The sequence below is a fragment of the Miniopterus schreibersii genome (genome assembly GCF_964146895.1).
Source record: "Miniopterus schreibersii genome assembly, chromosome: 13".
NCBI classification, from domain to species: domain Eukaryota; kingdom Metazoa; phylum Chordata; class Mammalia; order Chiroptera; family Miniopteridae; genus Miniopterus; species Miniopterus schreibersii.
This window is the reverse complement of record NC_138113.1, coordinates 34,077,944-34,097,200: the sequence shown is the minus strand read 5'-3', so window position 1 is coordinate 34,097,200 and position 19,257 is coordinate 34,077,944. Positions and strand designations below refer to the sequence as shown.

General features: G+C 33.2%; 1 protein-coding gene across 8 annotated transcripts in view; it reads right to left on the bottom strand.

Annotated features, from left to right (window-relative positions):
- The window catches only part of EHBP1 (EH domain binding protein 1), a 279,331-nt gene that overhangs the window by 35,700 nt on the left and 224,374 nt on the right, over nt 1–19,257 (bottom strand). For 5 of the 8 annotated variants that reach the window (XM_081157055.1, XM_081157057.1, XM_081157054.1 and 2 more), the window contains 4 exons: nt 12,476–12,600; nt 9,714–9,852; nt 9,455–9,561; nt 6,598–6,721 (listed from right to left, as the gene is read on the bottom strand). In XM_081157055.1, coding sequence (XP_081013181.1) covers nt 6,598–6,721; nt 9,455–9,561; nt 9,714–9,852; nt 12,476–12,600 — 495 coding nt within the window. Of the gene's footprint in view, nt 1–6,597; nt 6,722–9,454; nt 9,562–9,713; nt 9,853–12,475; nt 12,601–16,009; nt 16,118–19,257 lie in introns of all 8 variants that reach the window. The other 3 variants (XM_081157052.1, XM_081157051.1, XM_081157053.1) reach the window with 1 other exon arrangement.

Genomic DNA, 19,257 nt, shown 5'->3' with positions numbered 1-19,257 from the left:
TCAGTACACACTTGACAATTCTTGTTCAATTATCTCTATTATTTAATGCGCTGTGAACGGCTCTGTGTAAATAAAATTAACCACCCCAATTACTTTGAATTCATCTAGGGACAACGTAATAAAAAATGTGAAGAATTCTGCATGCCTATTAATCTAAAACATTACAGAAGCTTTCCAATATTCTCTTGTCTATATATATTTTGTCTACACTTATTTTACTGCTCTGCTAATTCAATTACATTTATCACTGGTAGTCAATTGAGTTTTTGTTATTTAATTAATCCTTATATAGCACCATAAACATGTTCATTATCTGATAATATACAAGGTCTCAAATAGTGAATAGTGCCTATTTAATAAGCAACTAAATATATATCTAACTGAACATATAAGCCTATGTCTAACCATTAAAAACATTAAAAAATTATGCAGGCCAAATATACAATTACAACAGAGTTTAGAATGCAACTTTTTTGGGGGGAAGAAATGAGAAAATGCAGATGAAAGAAAACTGGAGAGAAATATACATGAAATAGTTACATGACCCTTAGGAAGATTTTTAATGTTTGACTTCTACTTTGAAGTTTGCACTTACTCAACATCTGTGAGTCACAGCATCAAAAATTCGTCTGTTTTATTCATAGAATACTCCAGTTGTAGCACAGAAGGTACACTGTTATCTTAACAAAATAATTCTGTCTATCTAATCATTTAATGTTGGTTATTATGAAGGGAAAATAAATCAATGAGACTGAAATGATATTACTCTTTACCTTGATCACACAAATGGGTTCTTTTTTAAGCACCTGCACATGTCTTTTTTCTTACTCATTCGCAGGGCAAACCTTTTATGGTCATATATAGTATTTCAGAAACATGAGCATAAAACCCTATGAAAATGTAGTAATTTTTTTCTCTCATTAAACTTTGTTTTAAGGGGTCTCAAAATTCTGTGACAGATTTTTGGTCAAGTTGTTGCCATTAAAAAGCACTGATTTTAAAAACTAGTAACTTAAAAACTGGAAATGTAATAATTTTAAGTATTGAGGCTCTAATCAAGAGACGACTCTGAAGCAGTATGCATACCACGTAAGCACTAATTTTCTATAAGCTCTTCTATTGTACTGATAAACTATCCTTTTTGAAATAGCTAATATCACATTCTCATTTTGAAACAGATCAAGATCACATTTTTATTTTAAGAGTAAAAGTAAGGAACTTTAACACAGAAAATATACATATATATCCAGTGTCATAAATTGTAAGCTGCTAATATAAAATAATTATATTAATTTTGAAGTCAGTCACTTAAAACTTAAGTTAGTTTTATTTTTAACGTATTTCAGAAAACTATCTTCTAGTATTCATTAGTAACCTATCCTAGACTAAACACTACTCTCTGAGGCTATAATGCTCAAGTTTCAGAAACTTGTAAAGATCAGCAAAAAGCTAGATGCTTCTTTTGAAGAGAAGCTTGTTTTTATCTTTTTGATTATTGCAAATGAGGATACTTTGCAGCCTGATTTTCATCCATATTGCATTGTGATGACCAGGGAGAGAAATAATGTGAAAAGGAACATGAGCCTGTTCAGTCTCTAATGGGCCAAATGGGCTGGTTAAGTACTTTTTTTCAATAAATCAAATGAATACTGATCTATTTCTTCTGAGTTACTAATTAAAAATCAATAAATGGTGATAAGAGGGTCCACGGAATTAGTAGTAAGACTTGGAAAAGCAGAAGTTCACCTCTAAGAACACTGAGAGATGAAGCAGAGATCATGGTATGTGGTATCTGGAAGTTGGGTTCCAGAGCCATCAGACTGGGTTTGACTCCTGGCTCCACCACTTGAGAAGTGTATGAACTGGGCAAGTTACTTCCTTCTCTGAGCCTCAGTTTCCTCACTGAAAAATGTGATTATTAATAGTTCCTGTTATTAATGGAACCTTTCTCATAGGGCCATTGTGAGAAGGAAACGATGCATTTTAAAACAGTTTCCATAGAGCCAGGCATGTATGAAATAAATACTATTACTGTCATCTTTACAACTCAAAAATTTTATTTGTGGGCCCAGTTCTCTGCTTTAAAACTACGCTGTGTTACTCAAATGATGAGGTAAGAAAACATTCTGAGGAATGTATAGAAAAGTTATTTCTTTTTCATTCTTATTTTCCCAAGGTATATTTAATATTTTTAAATGGTCAGTTAGGTTTTGGTAGTGGATAGTCTATAAAAAGCTACAGAATTCATATTTTTGGCTTAGGGACTTAGGAAGTTATCATGATCATTTTTATCAGTGCTTAAAGGTTATAAAGTTGTAAGATGTAATTTTATTGTAATCCCCCATGTTTAATTTTGCATTAAAAATGTAAATATAATATTTTCACTTAAAAAAACACAAATCATTACTTTAAAACTACAGATATAAACCAAGAAAGTTTGATAACCATCAAATGAAAACAGGTTGGGAATGGAAAATAAACACCATTCATTATAGTAACACTATTTGCAACACTTTAGTAAAAGTGCTCATTAACATTTCTATTCTAAACTCCATTTTTTCAAGGGTTACAACCCTACTGGTAAGGATCCATTAGCGCCGTACTTAACACAAAATGTGAGCTTAAAACACATACATGTTTCTAACTAATAAATTTTACTATTGCCAAAGAAGAAACCATTACAAACTTTAGGTGCTAGAAGTGTAAAAAGCCATCCTCTGCAACAATTATCAAACAAACAAAAAACAACAACAACAAAAACATTAAAAGCTGGTGAAAAAAATTCTCTAGTATCTGCATAAGGATTTTACAGATCCCAAGGCGGGATGGCAGAAAACTCTCTCTCTCTCATAGTATTTATTTAGTATTCAGACAATCACTGATTTAGGATTACTCAATTTCTGAAATATAAATCCCCACAGCTGCTCTTTTTCTGCCACTGATGTTATTCTGCCAAATAGATGTTGGGATCCCTTCCTCTTCCACTGCCATTTCATCCCTTGCACATCCCGATGTCTTACATTCCCCTTTGCTCCTTTCTTGCTAGAGGCTTCTCTAACATTACAGGAGAAATGCCCAGCAGTCTAGGCCACCATCCACCTACCTTCCTCTTAGGATACTAGAGCTTCAATGTCAAAGGGCTGATGCTAAAAACCCAGAGCTGCTCAAGCTCTGGGAACCAGGACTCAAATCTAGGACAACTATTTGTATCATTTTAGTTATATTTTAAATAGGCTTTTGTGGGTTTGTTGGGGATGTGCTTTTAACAATGCTTCTTTTAGAAAATGTACTCTCACTTCCACAAAATCAATTTCTAAATATACTTCACATTTAAAATTGAGTATAGTTCTCAAAAGGTTACATAGAGAATTATCATATAACTCAGCAATTCCAACTCTAGTATATACCCCAAAGAACTAAAAACAGAAATTCAAAGAGATGCTTGTACACAAATGTTGATAGTAGCCAGAAGTTGAAAATGCAAGTGTTTATCAATGGATGAATGAGTAAATAAAATGTGGTATATTATTTAACCATAAAAAGGAATAAAGTAGTGGTACATGTTTCAACATGGGTGAACTTTGAAAACATGTTAAGTGAAAGAAGCCAGCCATATAAGGACAACTACTCTTAGATTCCACTTAGGAGTTTCTGTATAGGGTGATGAAAAACTCTGGAAATTGTGCTGGTGATTGTACAACACTATGAATATACTAAATGCTACTGAACTGTATACTTTAAAATGGTTAATCTATGATATGTGAACTTCAAATCAATAAAAAATTGTATCTAGTCAGCATTTACAAGTATAAAACTGAAACAGCAGATAAAGCATATTTGTTCTGTAAAGAAGATATGGTGGGAAAGAGGACTGACTCAGGAGCTAGAAAACCTAAAAACTTGGGTTCAAGCCCTAAGTCAACCATTACTAATCAGTCCATCTTAAATTAGGCATTTCTCCCATCTGAGCTTCAGTTTCCTTATGAAAATATGGATACTATCTGCTCTATTTATTCTAAGGCTGAGATTCAGAAAATACATAGAAAACTCTAATATACCAGAGAAAAGGTACTAAATACTACAATAAATGAAAAGCTGGAACTATTAAACTCCCCCCAAAGAAAAGGATGAATATATGCTTCCCTTTCTAACATCTTATTTCTTATTTCAGATGCTAGCTAGGCTTTAGGCACATTTTAGGAAACCATTATTTGGGCTGGAGGAGGTTCAAGACAGTCCAGGGTGATTCTTAGAGCTTATCAACTTGGGGAACAAGGTCAATTTTAGTCTGAATCTGCAGTAGCGAACCTAGTCTAGATCAGATTCTGTCCTGCATAGTAAGGAATATAAAGCCCTGGAAGAATTCTAGAATCAATCTGTACTCCATGACTTTCAGATTATAAATGATCTGTAGTTGGAATGGAGCCACTTCAAAGCTTCACTAGCACCCAGCTGGTGTGGCTCAGTTGGTTGAGCATAGTCCCATGCAATGAGTGGTCATGGTTCGATTCCAGCTGGGGTGCATGCCTGGGTTGCAGGCTCGATCCCCGGTGGGGGGGGAGGTGTAGGAGGCAGCCGATCAATGTTTCTCTCTCTCATAGATGTTTCCATCTCTCTCTCTCCCTCTCCCTTCCTCTCTCTCTAAAATCAATTAAAAAACAAGACATATTAAAAAAGAAAAGCTTCACTAGTAATATGTGGAATGGGAAGAACTTGATTCACTTTCAGTTAGAACCCTCAAAAATCAGGCTCCAAGTGAATAAAGAGAAGGAAACAATTTCTAGCTTTTTCTTTAGTGGCAAAAGGCTTCTTGTATTGTAACATCTATTTTATCTAATACAAAAACAAAAGATGGTTCACTTGAAAGAATTTGTTTAAAAAAATTAATCTCTCTAAAATATTTAATGGCAATAATTTTAAAATATATTTCAGAAATTATACTACCTAATTTACATTTTTTATATAGTTAACACAGCTAATATTTTCAAAATCCCTTAGAAATCAAAGGAAAAATGCAAATGTGAAATAATATATTGGTTTATGGGATATCTGTTGAATCCAAACAAATGTATATATATAAGACTGAGCATATGGGTAACTTGCTAGGGCAATGGTAAATGTGTTCTAGGTAATCTGGTGTAGAAGGAAGGATCCTGTATGACTGAGTTGTGGTGACCTGAATTCTAGCGCAAGGTTGGCCACTTACTGATCTATATGACAATGAGCTTTTCTTATGCCTCTGTCTCCTCTGTACATTGGGAGGGTTAGGTAACTGTTTTCAAAAAATTTTTTGAAAGTTTTCTTGGTTTTAAATTTTAAGCAGTAGAAGCTTTTCTTTAAATGAAATCTTCCAAGAAGCCTGATATTTCAAATAAACAAACTTGGAGCTATTCTGTTTGAAGTAAGGTAAGAAATCCAGAAGCCTGTCTGCTTTCTGCTCCCTTATTGTCTTGGCAGTTGCCAGGTGCCTCTGAAGAAGCTTTAGGGTTCCACAGAACCCAGTGTAAAGTCAATGGACCAGATAAAGCCAGAGGTCTCTTTCTGTTCCAGTATGTTCTGATTTCACTAGTGTAGGCATTTTCAAATGTCCCATATATCTTTTTTGGAGGAGTTCTTTAAGTATAAATATATTCTTGGCAAATAGAAAAGAAAAATTTCAGGAAAGTTTACCAATTCTAATCTATTACTACTAACTTACTAATCTACTTTACTACTTTATTAATCTATTTTAACACTGCCATAAAATAAAAGCAATTAATTTGATTAAAGGAAGAGATTTTCTACTTTTATATTTTGACATTTTTTCTTAATATAATTTACTTTTAATTTGGTATGATTTGAATTTATTTCTCACCTTTACCCCTTTTGTAGAAGCAGCATTTTAAAGAAATATGTGTGTGTGTAAACACACACATTTTTTTTTCTAGTAGCTTATTGTGCTATTTGATCACTATTAGATCTATTCAATCACTATTAGCAGTCAGCATCTAATGCCAATCTGCCCTCTGGTTAGGAGCTAACTTGCTGCTCTAACCCATTTTTACAAACCTTGCCTATATACCTTAATCCTTTCAAATGCAACTGTGACACAAAGTATTAGACTTTTAAAAACCTGTTCTCTTGAAAAAAAAAAAAATTGTGGAGCATCAGTAACCAGATAGCATTCTCAAATTTCAGTGATCTAGTCCATGGAGCCATCCCCTATGCATAGTGCTCTGTTTCATGCAGTACATGGCTTTAGCTGGCCAAATCTTTTTTTCCCCCAATGAATCAGTAGAACAGTGAAGATCTTACTTTTTTTTTTTTTTTTTAAAGCAGTGGCATATCAATGAGGCACAGATGTGTATTCCAACTCTGCATGGATGAGCACACTGTTCAATAGTGCTGGCTCACACGGTATCAGGGCGAGTTATCACTTCCCATGAAGGCACTCTTATCACCAGGGCCCAGAGAGGTGGCTGCAAATCGCAGCCTTTTTATTTTCAAGGCAGTTCTGCTGAACATTCAGGCTTCAAAGATTCACACTTCCAAAACTCTATAAGAGTTTGTGAACGCTCAATTTGCCAAAACTGTTTACAGTGTAATTGGGCACCGTACCTGTGTCCATGAGATAGCGGAGGCGCTTCTCCACCAGCGCGGCACGGGTGTCAATTTGCTTTTGCTCATTCTCTAGTGCTGCCAATTCTCCTACAACATACTGACTGGTGTCTTTGAACCCTTTCTGTTAACGAGAACAAACAGGAAGGGAGGAAAAAATCACTTGTATGTTGTATTTTTCCTTTTTACAAACACTTAGTAAAGCACTTACCTAGAGAACCAAATACTCCCTTAGTATCACCCTTAGTACCAAAAAGCAACTCCCTATGATTCAGAGAATTTTCATACACATTATGAAAATAAGCAAAACTTTTGTGAATAGGGAAAATCTCAACTGTTGAGTAACATATTTATAATTTAACATCCAGATTTGCCAGATTTAAAAAGTTAACACCAAGTTAGAAAAATTGTCCTCACAGTTGAGTCAGAGTTATTTAAGCATGGACAAGGACAGAAGACAATTTTCCCCTTGGGACTGTCAAAACAAACACCAATGACATCTTTAATTAAAAACTGAAATATATAAACTGGAGTTTTACTAAAGAATTGTTTCTCCAAAGTATCTACCCTGAAAAATCAGACAGATTTGTTCTTATAAAAAAAATACAAAATGCTTAATTTTTATATTTTTTAATAAGAACAAATCTGTTTGAGATATTTCTTGTTTTCATAGTGGGTATACTATTTAAAATGCTTTTAAAAATGATAAAAACAGAAGTTTGGTTTCTATTATCTTCAGTCTTCCCTCCAGCTGGCTCCTGTACTTTAACAAGTCATTCTGTTGATGTATTACTAATTATTGTAGCTGTGAATTCTAACGTGACAGGTGGTTTCAAACCTTGCTGCATAGGATCTAATGCAACTAGTACGCTGACTTGGTTAATTTTCCGTTTAATCAAACTTGGATCTCAACTTGAAATTTTACTTTTTACAACCACCCATGTTAAAAAAAAATTATCCTTAGAAGTTTTATTTGAAGTAGCAGTTCTATTATAAAGTACCAGTATAGTCTTACTTCTTATTTTCATATTTCAAATATGAATACTCAGGGACAGGGTTATTATCTATGGTATAGTTGTAAGTGGATTCATTATAGCTCCCTTTGGATTTTGAATACCTGTTTACCTTGCGACATTTCTAGGGCTATGTTTCCTGAATAGCTGAGGAATACTGAAGAACTGTTTAAGTGATTACTCTCAGCACCACAACCACTACCACCAGCACTTATAAAATTATTTATTCAGAAAAATAAATGCGAAAAATCCTCTGCTATCAAATCCCTGCCCTACGCAGAAGTTTATTAATCTCTAAGAAACCATGAGGAATTATCTTTCAGTACTCCTTAAACAAGCAAAAAAAATCAAGAAATGTGTTATTTATGAGCATATTTGAAATTTTCATGCTCAATAAACATGTCTAGCCATACGTATAACTTATATATCTTCAAAACTAGTAAATAGTTTGCACTCACACGTTAACTCAATTTATATTAGCTTACTGTTAAATTGATTATGGTACTTGAAAAACTTAAAGTAGAAATATTTTAAGAAATTATAAAACTGATAATTTCTCAGGAGAGTGTGATCAAATAAGCCACTGCATTTTTTAAAGATTCATACAAAATAGACATTATTCTTTCTCAATATGAAATATAACAGAAAAATTATAACAGAAGAAATGCTAATGGTAACTTTAAAGTCTGGAATAATGTGGTGAATGGTTTTTGTATCCATCTGCAAAACAGCAGAGCATTTTCAAAACGAACTTTTCTCATTCCATTCAGAGGGTCAAAACAAACATAGTGGTTTGCAAAGACAATATAAGTAGCAAAGATATAAGAAAGCAGAAGTGATAAGTATCACATAAAACTTCACTGCTTTTGTTAATTCACTTAAAAACAGTGACAAAGTTTATAATCAGGTTTTTTTAGTGTGAGTATATAGTATCCTCATGTATTCTGTAACTTAAAAATTATACCAAATATTTCATCAGAATATTCCAATGAGCTATTCTATGTACTGCAGCCTTAGTACAACAGCTTAAAAATGAGAAGTTTTTTAGGGCCCTAAAATGTAGTTTGTAACTCTGGGTGCACTTACAAGTATTTCAAAATCCAACAAGGACTATTTTAACAGTAAAAACAATAAAAATATTTACACAAACCATAGATAATAAAAAAAAGTAGCACCATTAAAGTCAGCTATGCTTCCAGACAAAAATTCAAGTTAAAACTTGTTCTTCCTGCTTCTGTCCCGCAGCTGTCCATCAAAAGCAGCTTTCTCCCTGCGGTCTATCAAATATTTCCCTCACAAATCAATTTTACACATGATCAGCCCATACCCCTACTGAGCTGAACCTCCCTGTTAATTAAGTGAAGAAATTACCATATATATTATATTAATGCAAACATCATTCAGCTAGTAATTCACGGCTGATCTGGATAATGGAAAGGTTGAACACCCATTAACCCAAGCCAACAAAATGGGTTGGCTGAGAAATTCTAGCAGGTCTCATGTGACTTTTCCCTCTAACTGCAGCTCTGCGGTATCTGCTATTGTAATAATTAAAATCCTCCCGGTAGATCAATACTGGAATCTCTTTATGGGAAGTGCCCTGATGGAAATGTCTCAAGGAAGCTGGGGCTGTGGAACTCTGAAAAATTCATTTTTTTTTTATCTGACAATTATCACCACACTGCAGACTAATTCAACGGTGCACCCCTCTCCCTCTGCTTTGAATGCACTGGAGATTGACATCTTAAAAAACCTAACATCTCATTTTAACAAATAAAGGCACTATTTCCACATACAGTTTGGAATTATCAGCAATCATGAAACCACACAAAAAATTAATATACATTAAGCACTTCATCTTCTGATGGCTTCCTCTGAGTTTCAGTTATCGCTGCCTTCTCCTCATTTCCTTTCTTTGTATCTTCCTGTATTGATCTCTGCCTTTTTATATCTTAAAAAAAAAGGAAAGACATGTAAAATTATTCTAAAGCTTGATATTTGTGTATTGAAATGTGGATTTACATTATCAGCTTTTTAACATATATATATAGCTAAATAATGTTAAATCGTAAGATGGGAAAACATTTAAAAAAGTGTACCTACCTGGTCTATTCTCAACATATTGACTGAAAGACTGAAGTTGAGTTTTTCTGATTGCAGAATCCTTGCTGAACACAACAGGATTTCTAAATCGTTCTGTCGCTTTTTGTAATCTCTCAGTCCGGAGATCTTCTGTGCCATTCTAAAAGTAAAACAAACATGGTAAGAGAGTCCTGGTATGATAAACATGAAATTGCACACTAGTAAAACAATTTTACTGATTTACGACAATGCCAATTTAGAAACTTTTTGAAAGAAAAATGATTTTAAAGAGCTCTAAACAGCTCAACTGCAAGTTCTTATACCTGTAACCAAAAACTTTAGGAAACACTGTTTAAATGGAGGCTCACTCTTGCTAACTGATTCATCAGACACTGTGAACCCTTGTGTTTTCTCCAGATGATATGTATCATTTAAAAGCCATGTTGCCTGTCTATTCCCCTCACTATTCTGCCCCAATGGTTAGTACAGCCCCTCAGACTTGTATGACAAGAAGAACTAGTTTCTAATTTTATGCCCATCGAGATAAACCACTAATGCTGGATGAAGGCTAAAAGGTAGGATTATAATGCTACCCCACAGAACTGCATTTCATCAGCTATAACTTTCCAAAGCCAGATTTGTAAGTAAGCCCTTTGCAGCTAAGGAAACTACAATTATCTTTTCTAGAGCCTCCTATGTTAATACTGGTAACAAATTCAAATGGTTCTATCAACAAGAAATATCCCAGAAGACTGAACCACCGCAGTGTGTGGAAGCTGCAGATACCGAGGTGCTGTGTACCAAACAAATATTTCATTTTATACCTAATCTTTTATTATTTTTATTAAGTGTTTTGAAAGTAAATAGGGAAAGGCTAAGATGCATGACTAATAGCTAAGCCTGCTGAATGCTGAAACTGGTTATCAAAAGCTACCAAGACTTTGCCCTTCCTCTGCATTGAGACAATTGGTAATGAGGGAGTCCTCCAATGGCCTATTCTCTAGCCTCAAGGAGGCCTGGGATACAGAATCCTCAAGGGAAGGTAACAGTTTATCCTCTTCCGCAAACACAGAATGCCTATTTATAAATGTGTAAACTGCATTTTATTAAAAAAATAAAATCCCAAATCAATGCTGAAAGCGTCAAGAGAACAGATGGACTCTATATGTTCTTTATAAGCACCATTTAAAAAATCTTAACTAAAAAGATCCATACAAAGACAAGCTGTTTAAAGCACACCTTTTGTTGGCATAACTTAAAAAATTACTATACAAGAGCTTATCGGAAAGCAAAACCGATTAACTCTAACTTAAATAATTAAACTTTAAGAATAAAAATACCTCTTTATTTTTTAAAGTTACATATTTATGAGTATCATGCTTATAATATGCTAGCTAGGTTGGTTTGTTTGTTTAGAAAAGTGTGGAGGGATTGAGCAAAAAGGAAAAAAAAAGAGAAAAAACTCACGGACACGGACAACAGTGTGGTGACTGCAGGGGGAGGGGGAGTGGGATAAATGGTCATGGAAGGAGACTTGACTTTGGGTGGTGAACACCCAATACACTGTACAGATGATGTGTTGTGGAACTGTGCACCTGAAACTTGTATAAATTTGTTAACCACTGTCACCCCAATAAATTCAATAAAAAGCAAAAAAAATGAACATATTCTACTGTTATCATAATAACCACCCAAAAGTCTACAACTCAAGTCTTTACCAAAATAAACAAACATCGCTAAATTTTTGAGGCCTGGCAACATGCTAAAATATCAGTGCGATTAGCCAGCAAATCCCATCTTAAGAAGCCTTTTTATGACTGGGGACTTCTGCCACTTTACAAATGTATTCCTCTAAACCCACTAATTCAGTTAGCCTTTTCAATCCATTGTATTATTCTTAGGCCAGCTTCATTCTGCATTAAATCCACTGCAGAAAGCTAAATTGAACGCAAAAAATCAGACCTGATCCAGGCTTCCTTTTGTTCAAAGATAGAGACCAAAAGTCCTCTGGTGCTGCCACACACTTTCATCACCAATTTATAGAAACCGACGGTATAAGGAAAAAGCAATGAAAGTCATTGTTTTGGGACTTCAAAGCATCTCTGTGTCAGGGGAAGGAAATCCTTTCAGTCAGCAGGGCAGCCCCCATAGTCCGCAGGTGGGTGAAAAGTTATACAGGAATAGAAGTACCCTAAAGCTAGAAAAATATTAATGATACAGTGCAAAAAAGGGGGGAGGGCTTAAATGGGGATGATATAAATAGTCCAAATACTACTACTACTACTACTACTACTACTACTACTACTACTACTATAATTATAATAATGTGGCATTTTGGCTAACATCCTAAAAAAGTTAAGATTCATACGGACACAAAACACATGCAAGTTCATAAAAATTTATATTCTATCACATACCATCTTCAGGTAGTAATTAACATTAGTTTTAGTTTATCTAAACAGGTCAAAGGTTGAGGATGATAGAAGGATATGCTAGAATTCTGTTAGCAATATTCTTCTTAGAAAAATATAAATACACATAGAAGTCAAGAATAGTTTCTACTTTTACCGACATATCAACTTAAAGTAGTAGTTTCTCTGAAAAAAGTAGATGAATGTTGATGACCATACTGATACTTAATTTCTTGGCTATTTAATAAAAAGTTTTATATCTTAATCTTAATGTGAAGAATTGGTAAGAAATTGATTTTAGGAATATAAAATGCTAGTGGAAATCAGAATACACAGACACCAAATCAAATATTTTAAACAAGGAAGATTTACCTTATTGTCTTGCTCTGAGTTCTCAGTTATAGCTTTCTGAGAAGCACTGGAAAGTGAATTTGCCACCTGTGGTTGAACTTCTAGGAGTTTCTTCAGCTTCAAGTCCACCAACTTAGTGTTTTGTTCTGTTAAAAATGCAAACACTATGAATGACTGAGTAAGATGCACTTAGATGTATAGGCTACCAATTTAGGACACATTACTATATTTAAAAACAGAAAAGGAAATTAGGGTTGTGTAATAATACATCAGTCCAGACATACACAGAACTCTTTACATATATAACTACATATTATATAACTATAATGGAGTAGTCATTAGGTATGTTGACTATTTCTTTTTTTTAATTGAGACATCACTGACATATAACATTGTGTAACTTTAAGGTGTACAGTGTGTTGATTTGATACATTCACATATTGCATTAACACCTCTATCACGTCACCTAATTATCATTTCTTTTTTGTGGTAGGAAGAATCAGAATTTAGCCTCTTAGCATATATTGTTCAAGTATGTATAAATATATATATGTATTTTCCTCTTAAATCAGTCCCTTTAAAGAATCTAGTCAATATACCTAAATGTCATCCAGTTATACTACAGTTAACAGTACCTATGCTTATTTGAAAACCTAAGCCTATATTTTATGTATATATTTATATGAGAAACTACAGGTTATGTATAATAAAACAAGCTATTATAAAGTAGATTATTTTTAAAAGGTGATAAATTTGATTCTAAATTATATTTTAGAGTTTCAACTCTTCTAGTATATTAAATTTATACATATACTACCTTATTAAAATAAGTTCTCAACATGATCTCAGTCAGTCATGTATAAACTGTTAGAATCTAATGTTTATCTGTGTACATATATACCCAGCACTGAAACAGGTATATGTTTACAAATACTTTCTAATTAGAGGGCAGAAATACAAAAAGATGATCAAATTTTGGAATGTATTAAACATGGATAGAAATTTAAAATAAATAAAATATGGCTATAACTTTTAAAATAAACAATTTCAATATATTTTTAGCAAGTACATTAATTTTTAATAAAATAGAAGTAAATGGAAACAAGTAATTCTACTTTAACAAATTCATTCAAGGCAACTCTTTAATAAAGTGGTTGTAAAAGATATGCCAACCATTTGGTGAATAATATTTTTCATAAAGATTAATAAGTTTTCTAATTATAAGACTCTTAATAAATGCTACTATCATTCCTTTCATGCAAATTGGTCAGTTTATATTGCTAGGCTTCTCTTTTAAACAATATCTGATGAACTATGGTCAAATCAAGATAAAGATTAAACAATTTATTATTAAAACATTATGACTTTTATATACATATTAAAAAGAGAATTTGGGGGAACATAAAGCAAGGATAAAAAGCATAATGTATGCTACGTGCTTCCAGATTCCAGTCTGCATTCCTATTTCTAACTGCCATGGAACAAACCTTAGCCTGATTTGGAAAGCTTGTCCTATGCACATGCCAACACTTATTGGCCTTCTTGAGAGTAGTAAACAATATATTAGCTAATTACAGAAATAGCAAGACTGATGCCCTGGCCGGTGTTTCTCAGTGGTTAGAGCGTCGGCCCATGCACAGAAGGGTTTCAGGTTCGATCCCCGGCCTGGGTGAGGGCACATGTGGGAGGCAACCAATGGATGTACCTTTCTCACATTGATGGTTCTCTCTCTCTTTCCCTCTCTCCCTCTCTCATCCCTCCCAACCTCCCACTCTCTCCAAAAATCAATGGAAAAAATATCCTTGGGTGAGGATTAACAAACAAAAAACCAGGAAGACTGAGATGGATTTTCTTTTTTGGCATAAAGTAGGGAGTTTTTAAAAAGGACAAGAGTGAAGCCTATTAGGCCCAATATTAACCAAACTTTAAAGTATCCCACAAAGTTGCTATAACTAAAACTAGAAAATTTCCCTCATGTTATCTAAGCAATAGCTAATTTTTCTAGTTTTCATAACCTATTGTAAAATGAGGAAATATGCATCATTTATTGTCATTGATTTTATACTTTCGTAAATTGACTATTAAGGCATCAACTCTGTACTTATGGATGTCGTTAGCAGTAAAGGGACGTTACTGGTTTCTGATAAAGCTGTTGGTGGTGGCTGTGGTGAGAGGGTGGGTAAACAAAAACAATCTTTTTCAAAGATTTTTTGAAGAAATCAAATTTGCCCAAGTTCTACAGTATTTTACATAGAAAGAGAGAAAACATAGTCCCAATTTTGGTATAAACATTTATCATTTCCCCTTAAATATCAGCATTTTCCTGGACTTGCACAATTATAAATACACAACCTTTACCTGGCTCAGTATAATTTATTACTAAACCATGAAGGAGCTACTTACAAAAGGGCATGAGTTTTATTGAGTGCTCCCTATAGATAAGAAGACTCTGGTTGATTGTTTCTTGGAGAAATAACAGCATGATTTCAAACAGAGGAAGAACAAAGCAGGTTAGTATTTCAGGGGCATGCCAGTGCTAGGAAGAAGACCTGCTCTCACTCCCTTAGCTTTTTGTAAGAAAAGGTATATATTAAGGACTTCAGTTCCTCACTTTTAATTCTAGAAAGACTTTTTATTGCTATAAGAATTCAATTCAATAAACATTTATGGAACCCCTCTGGTATAAAAAGCTTTGTATTACTACCTGCTGTTGACTTATAAAGGAAATGCATATGAAACACTCATCTATGAAACCATAAGCAGGTATCTTTATATTTAAAAAATAACTTAGAAGGTCAATTAATATTTACTGACATAAGACATGATTAATTTAATAGGAGTCTATATAAGCAGTTTTCAAGCAAAGTGTCTTATTCTAATCAATTATTAAGTATGTGTAAATTAATTTATTAGTAGTAATATTTAAAGTAAGCACAAAATTTGCAAAATAATGTTACAACTAAGACACTCAATTCTAACCAAGTCAGAAAATCTGATTGACATTTGAAGTATTCCAGAGGTACTACATCTATACCTTACAACATTACACGGAACTATTTAGGCTAAGAAGGGAACCAATTATTGACTAACTACAAATTGTACCTTATAAAATATAAAAGTGAATCTTAGCCCTGGCTGGGTAGCTCAGTTGGTTAGAGTATCGTCCCAATATGTCAAGGTTGCAGGTTCGATCTCCAGTCAGGACACATACAAGAAGCAACCAATGAATACATGGATGGGTGGAGCAATAAACTGATATTTCTCTCTCTCCTCTCTCAAACCAATAAATAAATATAGAAATTTTCTTTTTAAAGTGAAACTTAGTAATAAGAGAACACAAAGTACAATTTGCTATTTCAATTTTATTGCTAATTTTAGCTAAATCTAAAACAAAATAATAACAAAATTGACGGAAAATAGATTTAACTAAATAATTTATGAGGATATAAGATGTAATAAAACTACAAAAGGAACTTATATCACCATTAATGAGATTTAAAAAATGATAAAATTTGCCATGCAGCAGGACACAAAATATTTATAATTTGAAATTACCGGGAATATCAAGGTCATTTTCTAAGTTAGTAAGTTCATCTCCATCTCCTACAACAAAGCCTTCAGGAATCTCCTCGTTAGTATCTATCTCAATATTATCATTTTCATCTGTAGGAACATGTAGCGATAGTGTTAGTATATTGTATATTATTTGTTTCATATAGTCTGTCAGAAATACTAAAGAAGAAAAACCAGTATTTTCATTAGTTATTCAAATTCAAGTCTGACACAGATCAGCAAGGTAAAAAATCAATTTTAAATAACTCTTTCACTATTGGATTAACATTTATATTTTACATTCATAAGTCAAAGATGGATTGTCACATCAAAGCAGATGCAAAGGTTTTGACAATCTGCCATACTCTGTCTTTGAATCTCTGAGCTCACTGAGTTCCTATATTTTAAAAAGTACTCTATTAGTGATCACTAATAACAGCATACAAAAATAAAGTTGGTTTGGTAACAGCCATCAAAAATAATATTTCTATATTTCACATTTTTATCATTTATTAGATATAAAGAAAAAACAAGTCATTCTTTAAAAACTTGTAGCTATATTTAAATCATTTGTATAAAGATGAATGCTTTTGTGCTTTTAATGAAGTATTATCATAAAAGCATTATAGATAAATTAAAAGACAAGATTACGACTAGAATAGACAGCACCTTTAAGCAAAAGAAAGTTCAGAAACAAAACAGTACATCTTAAAACTGGAAAAAACTGTTATATACAAAATTAAAAACATGGAAATGAAGTCTTACATGATATTTTTATACTTAATAAAATGTTTTAAGTCACAATTAATTAATCAAGTTTTTTTTACAATAAAGATTTCTATTATATATTTTTTCCTTTCTAAATCCTAGTGATAAAAATTGATTAAGCAATTTTGATATTTATACATTTTAAAAAGGCACAGCAATAATTTGATCCGCATATTAGACATTAACTTTAATTTCTGCTATTGACAAGCAGTGTAACCTTTTGGAGAAATATCTGTCTAGCCCTAGCAGATATCCCCACTACTGAAGAATATTCCTACTACTCTACAGCTCATTTTTTAATTGGGCAACTTATATTAACGATGAGGTATTCCAAAGATCATTACAATTGAGAAATTCCAAAATTCTATAACTTTGGCTTAATCCTCAATATCTGTCCTTTTTCCTGCAAACCTTCGTGTTTGATTTTGGGCTTCCCAATTAAATACTTACTATGAGCATGAATATTAATAATAATAGTTTACATTTATTGAAGACTTCCCATGTACTGTGTAAGCCATTCAGAAGAACACAACAAAGAAAGACTGAGAAATGCCTCCTGGAGAAGAACATTGCTAAGTGCTTATAAGACATTAAGGCACTATATTTGGTTACATTATTTAAGTACAATCAGGTGAGAGATCTTTTCTAATCAACTGTGCTTAGCAAAACTATTTAACTACTTTCATAAAAGTCAGCATCTCCATCTTCATTATCCTCAAAGATTCTTCTCTAAATAATTCTGTAGTAAACATAAATGAATTAATAAATATTTTCTGAATGCTAAATAACTGTTTAGAACATTTCCTCATATTACTGTGTCAGAAATAGTTTACTATCAATAGTTTTTAGAGTGGAGAACTTTGTTGCTGCCAACCAGTCTCTATTATTTATTATTACCGACCATAATTAATCTAGAAAGCATAAAATTCAACATTCATTCATTTATTCAAGAAACTTCCACTGTATACCACATCTGCAATATACAACACACTGCTAGATGTTGAGGAGGTACCAAGTTGTATTCCACCTTAAAGGTATACATTCAGATGACTATAATACTATGTAGGACAGGTAAGTGTTATGTAGTAAAAACCAGGTACAGAGCAAATTCTAAAGATGAAAAGATTACTCTTTGCCAATAGTACAGGAATTGTTTCCTATAAGCACTAACCATTAAATTGGGTATTAAGAAATGTACCAGATTTTAAAAACATGAAATATAAAAGAGGTAAGTTTTTAAAATGAACATTTCTTGAACTGTGTTTCATGCAACAACCAAAATTCCTGCTGATGTGGATAATAAATAGTATGATTTGTATCTTAAAAAGAAAAAAAGATACAATTGGGAGGAGGGCACTACAGGCATCAGGAAAGGGTAGGTTATGTTCAAAGAATGATGTATAAAACAATTAGTAATATAAGCACTGAAGCTTATGTCTTTTAAAAATTAGAGTAGCTTCAATACTATATCACTCTTGCTTACAATACAGTATCACTCTTGCTTACAATTGGATATACCTTCTTATGTGAAAGAAAAAGTGGTTTAGAAACTGCACATGGATGTATTATCCATGTGACATCATCCTTTGTGCAAGACTGCCGACCTACATGTTAAGATTGGAGTACAGAAAGGCTAGAGGCAGGAAATCCAGGTTGGAAACTGTTATAACCCCCAGGCAAGCAGTATGGAGAGCCTAACCTAGGATAAAAGAATTGGAAAGTGGGTATGACATGATCTGAAATCCGAGTGGACAGTAGTAGGTGGTTGGGGGAGGGATACTGAGGACAGGAAGGCTGAGGCACATGTCAATACTGACTCTCCAGCCTGAATGACTGGAAAGATAGCATTGCTATGAAAAGAAATAGTTAAATCCGGAAATGTGGTCAGATATATGTACTTGCAGGTTCTGGAAATATGTAGAAAATTGCACCTTCTTTCATTACCCACTTATACAGTGCCAGGCTCCTGCTTGATGTTAAACAGATACCATTCATTTTATTTCCCAGCTAAATGAAATCTCTATCTACACTACCACTCCACAGTAATGCTGAATGGGTTACTCAATGTTTATATATGTATCGGTAACCTTAGATAAAAGGATTACTATTTTGGAAGGCTAGAGTAAAAATTGATCTCCTATAAAGCTCAGGTCTTCTTAAGAATGGATTTCCATTTTCCTTCCATTCACTGACTTCAGTTTTACAATGAACCCTTGAATTCCTTTCAACAGCTGTTACACATTTCTTAACACCTGTGAAAATACTCTAAATGCATTCCAGCAGAATTAAAATGTATGTGTGTCTGTGTGTGTTTAAGGTACTACATATTATATATAAACACACATATATATGATATATCTAAACCTATACCTAGACTGTACTGATATTGATATCTTTATCTATCTTTATGGCTAACCACTGCCATAAAGTAGGTGAGTGTGGCAGAAAGTAAATTAGAGATCCATTACCTAATAGAAGCTGAT